A 16176-nucleotide genomic window follows, 5' to 3' on the forward strand; every position below is an offset into this window, starting at 1 on the left:
TGAAACGTCAATGCATTTTTCAGCAAATTTTAGGAGCTGATACCTCAAAGTTGGTGTACTAGATTTAAGATTTCTGCATAACAGACATGACTTCAGTACTGCTCTGCTTGAATTTTGCAGTTTCTACATGTCTCCCAAAGTGAATAATAATAAAAAATTAATTGGCACATATGTAATTATGCTTCAAACGGGTATAGCCGATATTTTTATTGCCATTAAGAGGAAAAAATGGAGCCGGGCAGGTCATGTAATATGTAGGTTAGATAACTGGTGGACCATTAGAGTTATAGAATGGGTCCCAAGACAAGAGAAGCGCAGTCAAAGACTGCAGGAGACTAGATGGGACAATGAAATTAACAAATTCACGGGCGCTAATTGGAATTGGTTGGCGCAGCACAGGGGTAATTGGAGATCGCAGGGAGAGGCCTTCATTCTGAAATGGACATAAGATAGGCTGATGGTGCTGCTGCTGCTGCTGCTGATGATGATGATGCTGATGATGATGATGATGATGTAATAACGTAAATATTAGGTAATTGTTGAAGTTTAATTTCTTTTTGCTCACATCTGCCTAGCCATGCAGTCTACCTGGGAAAATGACAGGGGCCTAGATATAAAAATTTGAGTGTTCCACATCAGAAATAATGGCTGGTATATATTTCTTATGTTGTCTATCCTGTATTTATATTCCAAAATGATAGCCTGCTATGTCACATTCTATAGTATCAAGTTCCACTGTGGGCTTTGCATTGAGTTTATCATGCTTAAATCTGAATTTTGAGGTATCAAACTCAGTGAATCAAAAATGATATGTTGAGCTTTGTGAAATTGAAAAGGTTCAACCTAATAAGGGTTTTGTCACCTGCACGTGCCTTCAACATCATGGGATGAGTGGAGGGAAGGTGCAGATAGGAACAGAGAAATCTGCAAAGGTGAGAGGGGAAACCTAGATAACAAACAAGGAAGGTGGTCATGGAACATAGTCATTGACTTCAGGCACTTGGTTGTTAATACTTGGCGCTATCATGCACTTAAAGCATTATGTGTCCCAGCCATTTCACTGAATGAATCATTTGTGCACTTTGAACTCTGGTCTTTACCATCTGTTTACTTTCTCATATTCCCACGCTTTTCCATGTTTACAAGTGATCTTTGCCACCTGTAGGTCTTTTCAGAGGTGTATCTCTTGTTACTATCCCTCACGTAACAGGATCTGGTGAATGCTGGAAATATATATGTACTTTTGCGTGGAGAAGTTAGATACTGCAGTTGTAAATTTGCCTGTTGTGCGTTTGTGAAGTTTTATCAACTCTCCTGTTTCGATGGATGTGGGCTTCTCTGTTGTGCATATGTGGTTTCAGTGAAGGTTTATGTGCTGTTTGGATGATCTGTAGGAATATGGTGGCTGAGTGCAGGTTTGCAAGCGGTTGTGAATACCACATGAATACTCCTTCTAATTTTCAAATAGCCTGTTCCTTGCTGTATAAGTGCTCTTTACTTTACTTGGTGTAAATTGACTCCATGATTTCCTTTCACTTTATACATTCACATAAGATGCTGCTACATTATATACTGAAATGTTGTGTACTGTATTGAGTGTGCTGTTCCTGCCTGCAATTAGCTTAGGGCTCACTTGGTAATTTAGAGTGCTGCAAAAAGTGGTTTTCAGAAATATTATACTGGTTGTTCAGGTGGGGACAAAATTTTGTGGGATCTGCGAGCATATGCCAAGCTGTGCATTCTTGTACCCTTTGACAAATGAAGCACCTGGTATTGCATATTGCAGGCACATGAGCACAACAAGATGCGCATGCGCAGTGCCATGTCTCAACACCAGGCGCTTGCATCATCGGAGGGCGCAAGAGTGCAGTTTTGGCAGCTGCTCGCAGACCCACAAAATTTTGGACCTGCCTGTGCATCCTTTTGTGCATGTTGTTGTGGGTCTTACGTAGGGATAAGCATATTCACTGTGCAAATTCTTTTTATGAAGCAACTCTTCATTCCTCTGAAGTGCCTTCATTTAGGCATGCATTAAGTGACTTACTTATAAGGATCTAATTCTTGCGGATCACTTGCACTCTATGAAAAATCAGTTCTGCAGACAACTTGTACTGCACATGAAAATAAATCAGCTTAGGTATAGAAATTTTTTCATGTTAGAAAGTTATTCTGAGACTATTTTGGGCCAACTATCTTGAACATAGAGCTTGCCAATACAGGATTGTTTACAGTAAACCTAAGTTGCGGTCACTAAAAACCATTTTCCTAATGCATTAGATATACGATAACTTTAAATTCATTATGTTAATTGTCATAAGTTTCTAATTCAACAGTAAAAATAATGGCATGATAAATGGTTTGCTGCTTGTGCTAACAAGCAGGGTGAGCTAGTTATTGCCATAAACATAGTTTCACGACATTTTTAAAATCCTGACTTTTCGTCTAAAGCAGCTCTACATTGTCGCATACAGAATCATTCTACCAAATATGCCAGGCCACTTCTGCTGTTCTTATCTAGACATCCACAAAGCAGGCAAATTCATCATTCTTAAGTTCTACAAGCAGCAGTATGTAAGGAGCATTCTTCATTTGTAGCAGTTTAAAAGCGTGAATAAATTCAGTTTGGTCACCTCGTGCAAGCACAGTGCACACTATATACCCATTTATGACCATAAATCTTTTTTGGTAAATTTTCCCAAGTAGCATAGCAGTTTCGTCTTTCATCAGTGAGTATGTTCCCTCTTCTGCTCCCCAGATATCATTTTAGAGCAAGGTGCACTTTTGTAATTCTAAATAATCATTTAAAGCCTTTATTGTGGTAACATGGGCATTATTTATCAAAATAATATAGTCAGCTTGTGCCACTGTTTTAATAGCTATCACCCTTAAGCCACAGGAATGAGACAAGTATTCTGCAAATATCATTGATATAATTCTGTGAAGTATGTTTCTTTTTTTTTTTTCCAAATTTTGTTGTCCTCAAGTTAGTGGTGCAGTTTAGTATCTTGTGAAGTGTTGGGTGCAGTCGTAGGCATGTTATGAGAAAAAAGTTATTATAGTACTGTTAAATGTTACATAGACGATAAACGAGAGAAGGGCAACCGAGGGGATCGATTTTGTTAATTATGACCTGATAAAGCCAACAGACAAGGAAGCCAAGGAAAGCACTGGGGAAATTAGCTGTAGTTGAAATTTTAATGTAGAAAATAATAAAGAAAAGTGAAATTAAAGTGGACGAAAAGAGTCACCAGTGGGAGCCATGCCCATAACCTCTGTATTACGCGTGCATTGCACTACCAATTGTGCTATGGCTATCAATTCGTCCGCTACCTTAGGTATTTGTGTTTAGTAGATCTAGCCCTAGGATGGTAGCCAAGTTGTTCTATGTCCGTCCACCGTGGCTCTGAGTGGTGCTGGCTAACATTGCTAGGGCTAGATCTAAACATAACTACCCAACTGAGTAAATGAATTGATAGCCATAGCCCGATTGGTAGTGCAATGCACGCGTAATGCAGAGATTATGAGTTCGGCTCCCGCCGGCAACAAGTTGTCTTTTTGTCCACTTTCAGTTCTCTTTTATTTATTATTTTCAACATTCCAATTTTAACCACTGCTAATTTCCCCAGTGCTTTCCTTGGCTTCATTGTCTGTTGGCTGTATCTGGTTATAATCATTGCCATCAGCCTATTTTATGTCCACTACAGGACGAAGGCGATCTCCATTTACCCCTGTCCTGCATGAACTGATTCCAGCTGGTGCCTGCGAATTTCTGAATTTTATCACCCCACCTAATCTTCTGCCATTCTCCACTGTGCTCCCTTCTCTTGGCACCCATTCTGTAACCCTAATGGTCCACTGGTTATTTAACCTACTCATTACATGACCTGCCTAGTTCCATTTCTTTCTCTTAATGTCAATTAGAATTTTGGCTATCCCCATTCGCTCTCTGATCCACACTGCTGTCTTCATGTTTCTTAACGTTATGCCTAACATTCTTCATTCCATCGCTCTTTGCGCGGTCCTCAACTTATTCTCAAGCTTCTTTGTCAGTCTCCAGTTACTGCCCCATATGTTAGCACCGGTAGAATGTAGTGATTGTACACTTTTCTTTTCAATGATAGTGCTAAGCTCCCAGTCAGGATCTGGCAATGCCTGCCGTATGTGCTCCGACTCATTTTTATTCTTCTGTAAATTTCCTTCTCATCATCTGGGTCCCCTGTGAGTAATTGACCTAGGTAAAGGTATTCCTTCACAAACTGTTGAGGCTGACTGGCGATCCTGAACTCTTGTTCCCTTGCCAGGCTATTGAACATTATCTTTGTCTTCTGCATATTAATCTTCAACCCCACTCTTACACTCTCTCTGTTAAGGTCCTCAATTATTTGTTTGTTGTAACTCGTTCACAGTGTTGCTGAACAGTGCAATGTCATCGGCAAACCGAAGGTTGCTGAAATATTCGCCGTTGATCGCTACTCCTAAGCCTTCCCAGTTTAATAGCTTAAATACTTCTTCCAAGCATGCAGTGAATAGCATTGGAGAGATTGTGACTCCGTGTCTAACCCCTTTCTTTATAGGTATCTTTCTACTTTTCTTGTGGAGAACCAAGGTAGCTGTGAAATCTTTGTAGCTATTCCCAAGATGTTCACACATGTTTTCTGTACTCCTTGATTATGTAATGCCTCTATGACTGCTGGTATCTCTGCTGAATCAAATGGCTTCTCGTGGTCTATGGAAGCCACATAGAGAGGTCGATTGTACTCTGCGGATTTCTCTATTACTTGATTGATAACATGGATGTGATACATTGTAGAGTATCCCTTCCTAAAGCCAGCCTGTTCTCTTGGTTGACTGAAGTCAAGTGTTGCCCTTAACTTATTGGAATTTACCTTGGTGAATATTTTACACAATACTGGAAGTAAGCTAATGGGCCTATAATTTTTCAATTCTTTAATGTCTCCATTTTTGTGGACTAGTATAATGTTCACATTCTTCCAGTTCTTTGGGACCTGTGAAGTCGTAAGACATTAATAGACGATAAAAAGTAACATCATGCCCTTTGCTGAGCAGAGGTTCATTTAGTGCAGTCATCAAAATGTCTTCGTTTTGTGAGACGGTAGTCATCTAGTTCATGATTATTAAGACCTATGTCCAGCCTTGAAAGATGCTTCGTATAGATCCTCTAAAAAGTGCTTGAATGGGTGCTCTTATTGGCTATAAATACTAGCTGCATCAGCAAAAATTTTTTGTATTTAACAATGGTGAAGTAGAGGTAAGAAGGCGTTTTGTCAGTAGTACATTATTCTTGTTGGCAGACATGAGACAGAGCGTAACAAAACTATAACTAATATTCGCTATTGTGCGTACACATCAACAGCACATTTGAAGCTAGCCAGTCATTACCTCTAACATTCTACCATTTCTGAAATATTCATCCCCATTATACATTTATGTTTCACGTTTCGTCTTTCAGTGCATGGGGAAGTCTTTTTGTAAAAAGATAGTAGGCAGAATGTCCATGCATTTGGCCGCAAGTTTTGGACAAATACCTCAAAACATGGTATCCTCCAGGATGATCACTGTAGTTTGGTTATTGACATTTTTTGCACCATGGTGTATTTGTGTTTTTGCATCACATACAGTACTACTTATAATGACAATAATAATTTATGCCAAAGGAAAAAGAAAATGTCATTGTTACATGTTATAATTTGTTAAGGCTCATTAAATATTTATCTTCTCACTGTGAAAGAAACATGGTGTCTTGTGATAAACGATTATAAGTGTCTGCTACAGTACATTTTGTGACAAAACCACTTGAAGAGGTCACAGCATATTGTTTAAGAGATGTATAAGGCCATTGCAGAAGAGAAGTGGAAATGGGCAAGTCTAAGAGAATATTGCCGAAATATGTCATTTTGTGGGTTTTGTTCTCACATAGGTATAGAAAGAAAAGAAAAAGTAGAACTTTGTGTTGGACATTGCATGTTATTTCATTGTAGGCCTATTATGTTGGCACAGTCAGTTAGAATAAAATCAATTTAGATTTTATGTCATCATGGCTTAATTATGTTTTTTTCTATAGCATAAAAAATCAGGAAAATAAAAGAGCAAATGCGGTAGAGAAATTGAAGAGTGCCCACTCTGGCTTCCTCATTTTTTGCTGTAAGAGGTACTGAAAACTTCTTGTTTCATCTGCTTTTTAGCACAGCAATAGAGAAATGTAAGAAACATTGCCACTTCAAGTAGCTTGAAGCCTTGGCAAATGGTGTAGTCGTGAATATGCATTTAACATAGCAGAGTTTCTTTAACACTCTTACACCAACAAAACACAATGACTGTTTCTTTTATGTGTTTATTTCCTGACTTTACACATTTTACGGAAGCCTTATGCTGGTACCGATGTCTATGACTTGATAGTGTTACTGCTATACAGGTTGTGCCATTTCTAGAAGCACAAGCTTGTTACTTTCTCTCAGCCCTCAGCCATGGCAGTCAGTGTGTAAACATGTACGTAGTATTTCTACATTAGCGAATCACTTGAGCATAGAAAATTCTTAGCAGCTGAAGTAGAGCTTTTACTTGTGAAATCTTCATAACAAATGTACTTTTCATTATTTTTTGCTACCATGTGAACATTTCTTCACAGCCAAGTTCCATTACCATTTGTTGTCATATCTGTACAGTTTCGTAAGTCACTAAGTGTGCTGTTGCCTTTTCCATGTTTTAAAGCTTGTGTTCACATGCTCTTTGTTTCATGCCACACAATATTTTTTGTCTTTCGAATCCTTTTTTACGTTATGTTGTATAACAGTTGTGCCAGTTCATTTTCATCCCTCTTTCTGTTCAAAGTGTGCAGTGGTCACCTGTTAGAAATTGCTGAATGAAATTCATGTCCTTATAGACTTGCCTCTGTTTTACTGTTAACAATGAGTTAATTATTCTTAAAAGTTTGGTGTTCGTTATTCTGTACCCTTGTCACATTCAATAATAATTGTTGTTTTTCAAACATGAACAATGTAAACTTATTTATATAGTTAGCTGAATCACATTATTTACACCTTATTGGAATAGAAAAGTCTACTCAGCTGCTGCTGGTGGCAGCTTGCTGGCCTTTAATATGTACTAGGGTGTACCTGCTATTTTTCTGTGGGAGGTGCAATTTCATCAGTTGTCCTGAAATTTCTGTTCGTCACATGACCAACGTTCCTGTAAGAAGTTGCATTCGTCTAGTTATCATCATTACTTTTTAATTTATTAAATTATGGAGTTTTAAGTGCCACAACCATTTTCTAATTATAAGGCACGCCATAGTAAGGGACTCCGGAAATTTGGACCACCTCGGGTTCTTTAATGTGCACCTAAATCTAAGTACACAGGTGTTTTTGCATTATGCCCCCATCAAAATGTGGCCGCCGTGGCCGGGATTCGGTCCCATGAATTACTTTTTTTTAGTAATTCAAACTGAGCTGTTGTAACCTGTGGCCTACCAGACTTCCGTTACGTGACATTTTGAAATATTCTAGGTCATATGGAAAACGTCAGAGATTGTATCCCCTCCAGGGACTTAATGTACACTTTTACACATCAGAATACCACCTCAATATCAGCATTACTAGTGAAAATAATGATGTTTAAAATGTGGTGCATACAGAGTAAGAAACTTCTGATTGAACCTATGATGCAAAATTCTGTAATATATGTGAAGTGTGCTAGTGAAAAAAGTTGGAGCATGTATGCCTAGGTGTTTTCTTTATAGCACCAGTCGATTGTCATGTAGTTGGTTTGCTCATTTCCTTTTTTTAAATAGTAAAAGTTTACATCAGGCAAATTTCTGAAGTTCCTAGACTTTTTCACAGTACCCTGCACGTGAAATAGTCAATTGTCATTTCGTAGCGGCAGCATTTTTTGTGGACTTTACAAAATGGATGTCACATTTGTGGGTGCAACAGATCTCGTAGAAATGTTCAAATTCCTAGTCTGTTCTGCTGCAGTATGTTTTTAATGATGCTAAAGGTTCAAGAAATTTGTTACTACTAAATAAATAGCAGCTGGCAGAGGTAATTGGCACCTGAAGAGCATAATGTTAGGTAAAAATATGTTGCTTGCCATTGAAGATAAAGTGCTGTGCTCTTTCTTTCAGAATGAGCAGTGCTTATTTAGTGCCAACATTTGAAGGACTAGCCACTCACAAAAGTTACTTATGCAAAATGGCCACAGAAAAATCAAGTTTTGTTGAACTGAAAGCATGCCTTCGAGAAAAAAGCAATTTAGATATGCTCTCTGTGCTTTCCTATGTAACTTGTGGAATCTACCTCAGTTCACAGCAGCACATGCACAGACATTATTCTTATATTTTGCTTTTGTTTGTACTTGCATTCGTGTTTGTCAGTACACACATCTCTGTAATGCAAAAAACTTCTTTGAACAGCTGTATGGCACTGCATGGTGCCGACTAATATAGGATGCTAATAGAAAGTGAAAATGGTATGCAAATATCTAAACTTTTATACAGCTGGTGTAGACTTTCATGTACTTATCAAGACTTCTCATTAGAGAACCACTTGCAAGCCTGGTGTAATTCTCGCAGCACTGGATAATAAGCTCATTGATATATGGAGCTTGTTTTGTTAGTTCCTTGTGTTATCAGGCGCTTTCAAAAATGTTTTCAGCTTCAGGCATTTCGCGGCATGTGTCATTATATAAAGGTCCGGTGTTGTGCTAACAGATATGCTTAGTAAACCAATTTGTAGTTGCACCTGCAGTGAGAAAACTTAGCAGATTCATGCTGATTCTTCATGTAATAAAGAGCACAGGAATGAGCACATAGGAAGGGAACATAACAAGGGTGCTAACTCTCAACTACAGGGACATGGGTGATAATACAATATAAATAGAATACGAATTTGTTTCCATCGTCACTCTATGCAAAGATACAGTGATGGCGAGGACATGGGTGATAATACAATATAAATAGAATACGAATTTGTTTCCATCGTCACTCTATGCAAAGATACAGTGATGGCGAGGACACAGACAAAAAGCCTGTGAAGGGGCTTGTTATTGCTGGTGCCCTTTTCCAATGGCACAGCACAGTACATCGTAAATGTAATACAAGTTAAAATAAATGTGTTAAAGAAAAGTGCCTTCTGGTATGCAAAAATTAGCACAAAATATGGAAAATCTTTCTCAAATGCAGCAATTAAAAATAAGAAGTTGGAATGGTCTGTTTTAAATGACTAGTTTCTCATTTAAAGCATTTGGTAGTGTAAATAGAATCATCGGTCCTCCGTAGTTAGTGCATGTGTTAGGTGTTTTCTGTCGGTCACTGTTTTGTGTGTTAAAGTAGTTATTTCTTGGAGGGCTGTGTGGGCTGTAATGTATGCTTCATTGTTTTTCACACTCAGTTCATACCACTTTATCAATGGGGCAGTATATAAGTCTGTTGTGGGCAGAAGCTTGAGTTGTTCCAAGATAGGTTTTGTATGTGTATCATACTTTACGTTGGTGATGGTGCTAATCCCTTTCTTCTGAAATAAATGGATGTATTTTTTTATATATTAGAGAAAGTTGTGGTCCCCCAAACCAAGTGACTATAGCTAAGAATTAAATAAACCTTTGATTCGCTTGATTTCTGGCCAAGTAACTGTCATATGATGCCAACAGACAGTGAGTCGAGCCAGGGAAAGCATAGGAAAAATCACCTATTCTTGCATGTATTTTAAACGTCAAAATATTCAAAGACAAGGGTTACAGTTGTGATTGTCCTATTATTCGTAATATCAGCGGTAAGAGCTGAATACACAGTTTTCGCACGCGGCGCTATGGCACTGGCTAATACTCCCATGGCCAGGTTGTTTATGCACAGTGCTCAGCAAGTGAAACACGATACTCGGACTGCATGGCGGCCAGCCCTTTCTGCATCACGAGTGAACGCTGGGTTATTGTTGAGGAGCTGAATGCAGTCACGATGCATTACAAAGTCACCCAGTTTCATTTGATACAAAAGAACACCACCCATGCACCCCATACAGATGGTAAACCAGCAAAGCTGAAATGTGCGGCACCGGTGTTTATTACTGGGTTAATTGCGACAGTTGAATAAACTTTTTCTCAATCATTAGTTATGTCCTTGTGTTTCTTAATGAGGTTACGCACACATTTGGCTTAGGTTTATCATAGTGTTCATTTCGAATGCCGCACTTTGAGCTGCGCAATATCACCATCATGGAGGGGTGCAATGAGTGGTTCATTGTATTAATCCAGTTGGTTCATCGAAGTCTTTCTGAATTATGTTACACATTTATGTTTCGTAATGCGTTAATCACAGTGTGTATGACTCGGTTGTGCACTGTAGTTACCAAGTGACACACCGGGAACACACATTTCATTTAATTAAAGACAGGGACACATTTTTGAGCCCCGGATCCTCAGCCTGTCTTGGCCACTGGTGATCTCGCTTTGCGGCGGCGGCATGACGTTGTCACTTTAGCTAGCTCCGCTTCGCGAACTAGCTCGGCTGCACAAGCTGCGAGATGGGCCCAACATCGCTGCTTGAGCTCCACAAAACGAATGCAATGGCTCATACCCCACAGGAGGGTTTCTGTGGTCGGACCACGAGCGTTTCGCCTAGGCATATACAGCTTTGCTGTAAAAATCCATTAGATTGGTTTCGCCAATGCCCACCAGTGGTCAAAAACGTTCCTGCAGTCGTGCACTCCGAGTATCGCATTTCAGTTGCTGAGCACTTTTCGTAATAACTTAAGAAAGTGGATGAAGTGGCAGTTGCCATTGAGCCATATTGGCAGAGCATTGCAAGTTTCATTTGTAGACTGTTGGTTTGGCTCCCACTGATGCCAGGTTGTTCTTACGGACACTCATTTCGTGCTTCCCCTCAAGATTAATGAGATAATCGCAAACTTAACCATTGTCTGAATCTTAACTTAACCATTTTTGGCAGCTTTACTTCATTTTTGACAGTTCTGCAAAAAACTAGCTCATGTCCCCCCTATGCATTGCTCGTCTGTCCTTTTCATCACTCTTATTGGTCAATCCTGGTGACAACGGTGGCATTTAAGCCATTGATTAAAGGTTGAAAATCAGTTTGGAAAGGAACCACACCATATTTATTCTGGAAATACTATTAAATACATGTAGCTTGCAAAGTGGGCGGGCCTTGCACATGCACTTGCAAGGCACCAGAAAGCAAACGTCACAATAATCAGGTGAATGGCAATATAGAACAATGTTGCACTTTTCTAGAGAGCTATACAGTTTTTGTCTGATATATTTGACTTTTTTCTTTCACTAGCTGATCTGGCGAGAAAAATGAGTGTAGTGATGCTACACATGTACTCAACTGCATTGCTGAATTAAGTGAAATCGAGGCTTACAAAGCCTTTCATGAAAAAATGCTTAAAATAATGCTTGGACAGTGTTCTATGTATGCATTGGAAGTGGATTGCATGAAGCAGCTGTATAAAACTGTTTTTCCTTACTTGTATGATGATCTATCTACAACAACAAGTCCTTCTGGGTTGTGTAGGAGTAAATAACTCAGGTTTTTGTTTTTTACATTCTGATACTCTGCACCAACAGGAAAGGTCTCTTTATTTGATGTTTTGTTTGTGGTGTAATGTGCCTTCTGTGCAAATAAAACTTGATAACCATGTGCAACTGAATATACTTTATTAGCACAATGTAATAAAATAAAACTGGTGGTATTAAAACAATAGGAGTGTTAAAATTAGTTTAAATGTCATTTGATGCTAGTAAACATATGAAAGGAAAAAGGGGGTTGCATTTTCAGTACAGTGATGCTTTTCAATGGAGTTTTCTCCGCTGCATAACTCAAATATGCTGGCCAGGCACTTTGAGTTATTAAATTTTTAGTAGAGCTTTTGTAGCCTATTGTTCATCTAGAAATAGTAGTTTCCAAATATTTTTACAAGTGAAAAATAAATTTGAATGTTTCTTATGAAATCACTCCTCTACAGTTTTGTTAGCCTGGTAAATATGTAGAAAGAGTACAATCATTTTTTGTTCGTTATGTGTGGACAGTGTCATGTTACTGAAGTGCAAAAAAAAATGAGTGAGGTGGGGTGAGAGCAACAGTGAGAAACTCTTTTTTGCAGCTTTTTGCAGAATATCTACAGTAGCTATACTTAATTTAAGGTGCTATAGCCCCATTGCCATATAGTTTATTAGGACTGAATGGTAATGGCTGCAGTACAATTGTATCTTAAATGTAAGTACTCCCCCATTCTCATGACAAGAGATCCCTGGAAAAGAAAAACAGGTGTAAGCATCCCCTTTGTTTCTGAATGCGGGTTGGGTGTTTGACAAGTATGACAGCTCATATGGTGATGTGTAGGAGCCTGTGTCAAGTGATCACATCGATGAGTGGCAGTAAATATGTGGTGATGGCAAACACTAATTTCCCTAATCATCAATACTTTTAAATGGCTCTGAGTCTGAGTGGTTTATTGTTAAGTTCCTGAATAAGAAATTTTGTTTATTGTCTGGACTTTGTGATGTCTTATTTGTTCTAAATCTAAACGTGTTCCACCAGTTTGGATGTGATGGAGATGAAACGAATGGGCACTTAGGTTTGATTGAATAAGGTATGTGGAAACTTTACATGCCTGCAGTTTTAGCAGCCTTTTACATAATGCTTTCAGTACTCAACAAAATGTTTATCACATTATAGAGAACTGGCTTTAGTAGTGTTTATGGTCCGGTCCCATGAGCTGTTACTGAAATAGTCATGTATGTAAGCTGTCTCTGTAATATGTTTCAGCTTAAGTATTACAATGGAGCAGTAAACACTACCTGCAGTTCTGTGAGAGCGTTCAGATAATCTTCCGCAGTGGCTGTGGCGCTGGTCTGCTGAGTACGAGGTTGCTGGTTTAATCCTTGGGTGGTGACAACCACATTCTACTATGGGCACAATGACAGTTTGCGTACTTGGATTTACATGCACATTAAAAAACCCCAGGTGGTGAACTCTAATCCACAGATCCCCCCCACTTCTATGACATCTGTCATAGCCTAGTTGTTGTTCTGGGAAATCGTAAATCAGAATTTTGATATAGCACAGCTAATGATACTATATAAAGAGCTTCAGGAATGCTTAAAATTGTAAATGAATTCGTGTCAAACTCAAAGTGCTCACATATTACAACTGTTGCCATTTGGCCACATTCACAACCCAGCATTGTCATGGTTTGCATGAGAAGTTTAAAAATAGTGCTGTAAGCAGTGTGTTTGCAGCATTATGCAGGCTAGTCAACTGACTGTACTAAAGTGCACTTGTTCCCGAGTGAGATCCTTGTGTATGAAGTCATTCCTTTGTTTCAGCTCTGTATTGTGGAGTTATCACTTAATTTTCTAATGTTCAAAGTTAGTGTTATGTAAGAGGCAAACTGGTAAGTGGTATTCAGAATAATAAGTTTGATTCATAGCTGCATCTAAATCTTATACATCAGCAAAGGTACTGTGATTGTTAACAGCAGAACTATGAATTGAGCTACACTTTGCTCAATTCACTCATCTTGCTTTGTAGATGTTCCCATTTGTTATTAAACTTTACAAAACAAATGAACTATACCCAACTATACTGCAGTGTTATCTATGCCAGATTTTACTTGTATTTGAACTGGCATTGCAATATAGACAATATTACTGTGAGGATATGCCTTACTATATACTCAAAGGCATAATACTACTACGAGGATATGCCTTAGAGAATGCACATTGTCCTCTGACATTATGCGCTGGTATGTTTTTCAGCATAGCCTTATTTATATGTGCAGTTCTACGTAGAGCATTTTAAAAGTATTGTGTACATTTTGTTGAAAAATTTTTCCTTGTGTTTAAAAGCATAGGAGAGTATTTATTTCATATGAGGATGATATGGTGTGCATGTGCGGGAACAGGTTGAAGTCTGAAGGTTTCAAAGTCTCTTCATGTGCTTGATAAATCTACAGGCCTTGGCCAGTATAGAAGTACTGGCCCTATAGCTTGTGTTTAGGTGGGCTGTTTGGTACATGGCTTCTTAGTAAAACAGGGCTAAAGTGGAATGCTTAGGTCAAGAACCAGACACAACAAAGTTTTGAATCTGTTTCTTGCCCTCCGTGTCTTCTCTTAATTCTATATTTAATCACTGTTGAAGCACCCAAGACAATGGCTCAGTGGTTATGGCCTTCTGCTGCTGACCATGCGCTTGTGGGTTCAATTTGTAGCTATTGCAGCTGTATTCCAATGGAGGCAGAATTCAAAGACAATTGTGTGCTAAGGAATCGACGCACGTTAAAGAACAAGTGGTTAAAATTAATCTGAAGCCATTCAGTCAATCCCTGTCGAAGTGAATATATTTATAGTATTTAAAAATTTGGGTACAAAATAGTTTTCTTGTTTTGAATGCTTGCCCTATCAAAGAAAATTGCTGCTTCATTATTCAGATGTTTCATACTAAACAGGTAATGTAAAATAGCTGTCTTAAAATTGGTATGACACTAGTCTGTATTCAATCTGTTTTTTTTTTTATCTAGATTCATTTATGCACAAGAAATGCCAGTCAGCTTGTAAATTCTTCAGAAATAATTAACTCCATCAGTGTTAAAGAGTGACTTTATATGCAAGATATATCTTGCACAGGTCTGCATGAATTTGTGTTATCATATCAGCACACAATCATTTCATGCACAAAAGTCATCCTAGCTCACAGTGTAGTGCTAACGGTTTGCATTGCCCATCCAACTGCAGGTGAGATCATTAACATTGGAAATTTTTTAATCCCTATGTTGCTGTGAGGCATGGTAGTTATAGTGTCTCTGGGTAGTACTTCGAATGCTTAGGTTGTGGGACCTTATGTACATCTTAACCTGAACGCATCCACATTTTACTTTTTGTGTCTTTTGTCCTCTAGAGCATAACCCTTGCTCGAAGTCTTTCTTCTTTTAAGTTTTGCAACTGATTGTTCAGATTTCTGTTCTTTGTAGTTGTGCATACTGACATAGTGCATTTTTATGTTAAATTAATACTACAGAAGATGTACAGTGACTTGCATTTTTATCCTTATAAATAAAATAAAATATTGTTGAATTTACCGAATAGCTTGTTAGCACTATAATCTTGCATGGCAATTGCACTGTATCGCCTGGTTTGTGAAATAGCATATGTACTGCTGCTATCACCTTGGCGATCAAGAAAGTGATTTCAGCTTGTCATAGTGGCTGGCATCGATGCCTATCCACAGTCTTTCTCCACCAGGGATATTTGTGTTACTGGTTTGCTGTGGAGGAAATGAAATAGCAAAGGCAGTGGCGAGGGGCTTCACAGAAATCTCAAAGTGCCAGCCCACTCGTTTTAAGTGCAGGGGTTGCACATTGTACCAGATAAAGAGAAATACAAAATTTGATGTTACGAAAACTAGACTGCATAGTGCAGTCTCTGTGCAGTATACTCTTACACAAACGTACACCCTTTGGTGTGTATATTTGCCACGCAGCAATAATCGTCATCTGTCTTGCTTGCGTTTCCTTTCTTGAAGATGCTACGCTCGGTACTTTCCTGTTGAGAATGCTCTGTCATGCTGATAATGTGCATGCCGTTTGTGATTTGGAAGTACTTGGCTCGCAGTGTTGTAGAACGGAAATGCGGACAAGACAGATGACTATTGTTGTGTGGTAAGGTACGACCCAAAGGTTGTAATTTTGTTTAAGAGTGTACTTGAGAGAAGGAAGTGTTGAAATTTGAAGAAGTTCTTAACTTTGATGGGATAAATATGAAAGTCGGTGTATTATATGTGCTTATGGTATGTGGTAGTGGATTGCGCTATTACTATTAACAGGGTTGCACAGAAACAGAACTGGGAGTAATATAGCAAATGGAATGCACATCTACAATGTTTCACGATGTTTCAAGTTGAGACATCTGCAGTACTTGTGTCAGACTACTGCAGCTCCTTTGTGGTTCTCTCCTAACAGAGGCCAGTGAGGGTTCTACGTGTGTGGCTAACAAGAGAAATGGAACTGCTGACCAGAAAGGGTCTGGTGACAGTCACAGCAAAACATCGAGAAACGGCACCAAAGGGTGAGCATGTACACATTACTTGCCGCCAGAAATGTTTGCAAATGGGCTGGTAAAAATTTATTAGTTTGAAAACATTGTCTACCA

The 16176-nt window shown here is 38.7% G+C and overlaps 1 protein-coding gene across 4 annotated transcripts in view; it reads left to right on the forward strand.

The window, feature by feature from the left end:
- The window catches only part of ncm (pre-mRNA-splicing factor nucampholin), a 110195-nt gene that overhangs the window by 7979 nt on the left and 86040 nt on the right, over positions 1-16176 (forward strand). For all 4 annotated transcript variants that reach the window (XM_075677154.1, XM_075677132.1, XM_075677137.1 and 1 more), the window contains exon 4: positions 15987-16092. In XM_075677154.1, coding sequence (XP_075533269.1) covers positions 15987-16092 — 106 coding nt within the window. The remainder of the gene's footprint in view (positions 1-15986; positions 16093-16176) is intronic.

This window comes from Dermacentor variabilis, chromosome 1 (assembly GCF_050947875.1).
Source record: "Dermacentor variabilis isolate Ectoservices chromosome 1, ASM5094787v1, whole genome shotgun sequence".
Classification (NCBI taxonomy): Eukaryota; Metazoa; Arthropoda; class Arachnida; order Ixodida; family Ixodidae; genus Dermacentor; species Dermacentor variabilis.